Genomic DNA, 2,164 nt, shown 5'->3' with positions numbered 1-2,164 from the left:
TTTTTTTTTTTTTTTTTTTTTTTTTTTGGCCGCAGATAATGGCCCTATGTAACTTGAGTCACTCTGTGTCCCCGGATAGCTATTGGAGCTTGGAGCACTACCGCTGAGACTGATGCGTATCGCTGCGTATCTCTTCACTTGGTGCCGAGGGTGACTGTGTTGTGCGTGCATGTTTCTGTGCCCGCGGCAGGCCATGCTGTCCCTTAAGTTAATCCACTTGTATTCCTGTGAGTTTGTGTGTGGCTCACTTTGGTGCTGTTTCTATGACTGGCTGTGACTTCCGTCATCTGTATATACTGTTGCTTCCTCTGCTGAGAGTCGCTGCTGTCCTATCTCCCTTGTCACCCATGTCTATGTTTGGCTTAAGGACATCCCCTGTCCCTATCTCTGTTCTCTCAATATGTTGGCTCTCCTCCTCCCCACCCCATCACATCCCCAGACCTTCCCAGCTGTCTGAGTTGATTGGCCACACACATGTCTGGGGCTTCTGGGTGCACGTCCGAGTGTCCACAAGCTAGCCTCCTAGCAAAGGCTGCTGTCGTTGCACCGCGAGCATGTACTAGGGTCACCGAGGTCGCAGGGTCGTAGAGTCTCAGGCTACCTCCGTCCCTCAGCCCCGGCCCCTCTGAGTCTCACCCTGCCGCGGTACAGCTCCTCCAAGCGTCCGTCGATCCACTTCTCCACGTCCAGCCGCCGCTGCAGCTCCCGCCGGTCGTACTTGACGGTGACTCGCGCGTGGCGCTTCTGCAGCCCGCTGGGGCTGCCCCCCGGGCCGCGGGCCCGCGACGGGGACTGCAGCTTGCTCAGCACGCGTTTGCCCAGCCGCTGCGCAGCCATCGCGCCGTCGCCCACTGTCTCCACTTTGCGCCCTGCCTCGCGCTCGGGACTCTTACTGGCCGGGGCGGGGCCACTGGGGGGCGGGGGCTCGTGTTCTGGGACCCGCCCCTCTCCGGCCGCCGGGCCTCAGTTTCCCTTCCTGCAGAGGCGAGCAGGCTAATGTGCAGGCTTCGAGCCCCGGGTCCTGCGGGGTACAGATGGGGTGGGGCCGGGGTGCCCGTCTCTGAGTGCTCCAGGGCGCGCATCTCCGGGCGGGGTCCCGGGACACGCTCTGGGGTCGGTCCTGTGCGCCCTCTGGCGGCAGCGAAGGGTGTTGCAGGGGCGCCGGGCTTAGCTGTACGGGGAGGGGGGGGAGGGGAGGGGATCCCCCTGAAGTTTCTCTTTTTAAGAGGGGCTTGTTAGCCACGTCTAGCCTTGAACTCCTAAACCTCCCGCCCCCACCTCCTAAGTGATGCGATTCCAGATCTGAGCCACCACACTCAACTTTTCCTCTCTTACCGCACGCCCACCCCCCCAAAAAAAAAGGTGATCCGAAACGGAGCCCAGGACCTCAGGAATGCTGAGCAAGTGCGTGAATCATCACTTAGTTTACCTCACTCACTCATTCACGCACTTATCCAGTCATCTATCCATCCATTCATTCACTTGTTCCAGGACACGGTGTTTACTGGAGTGGTGTCCACAGCGTGTAACTCCGGTGCTTACGAGGTGGAGGCAGAAGATTCAGGAATTCAGGGTAAGCATGGGGTTCAGAGTGAGTTTCAGAACTCAGGACAAGCTGAGCTGCGGACTCTGCCTAGATAGATAGATAGATAGATAGATAGATAGATAGATAGATAGATAGATAGATAGATAGATGACAGACAGGGTGAGTAAGATGGCTCCCTTGGTAAAGAGGCTTGGTGCTAAGCCTAAGGACCTAGCACGATAAATCTCAGCTACGGAGGAGGGGTGATTAAAGACAGTACAAGAGAGGCCGAGGCAGGGGGATAGTTGAAAATTCGAGGTAAAGTTGGGCTACATGCTGAGATTTACTTAAAAAATGGGAAGTGGGGGGACCTGGAGAGATGGCTCAGCAGTTAAGAGCATCAGCTGCTCTTGTAGAGGAACTGGATTCAGCTCCCAGCTCTTGCGGCCCTTTATTGTTGAGAATCTGTGTGAGCTCAAGCCTCCCTGGTGGTGAGCAGGCAGTCTGCCCCAGCTCAGCGCCTCCACACAACAGCACTTTCTTCTTCTTTTTTTTTTGTTCTTTTTTGTTTGTTTGTTTGTTGTTTTGTTTTGTTTTTCGAGACAGGGTTTCTCTGTGTAGTCTTGGCTCTCCTGGAAC

At 55.9% G+C, this 2,164-nt stretch overlaps 1 protein-coding gene across 1 annotated transcript; it reads right to left on the bottom strand.

Annotated features, from left to right (window-relative positions):
• Window positions 1-636: 636 nt before the first annotated feature.
• Window positions 637-837, bottom strand: LOC114635918 (protein phosphatase 1 regulatory subunit 14A; the record flags this gene model as incomplete). The annotated part of the gene is made up of 1 exon (XM_028784276.1): window positions 637-837. A coding segment is annotated over exon 1 (201 nt), but the record flags the coding sequence as incomplete, so codon positions are not given.
• Between the last annotated feature and the right edge of the window lie 1,327 nt (window positions 838-2,164).

This window comes from Grammomys surdaster, unplaced genomic scaffold, assembly GCF_004785775.1.
Source record: "Grammomys surdaster isolate TR1022 unplaced genomic scaffold, NIH_TR_1.0 119682, whole genome shotgun sequence".
NCBI lineage: Eukaryota > Metazoa > Chordata > Mammalia > Rodentia > Muridae > Grammomys > Grammomys surdaster.
Note: the sequence above shows the minus strand (reverse complement) of the source record. Positions and strands in the feature narration are given on the sequence as shown.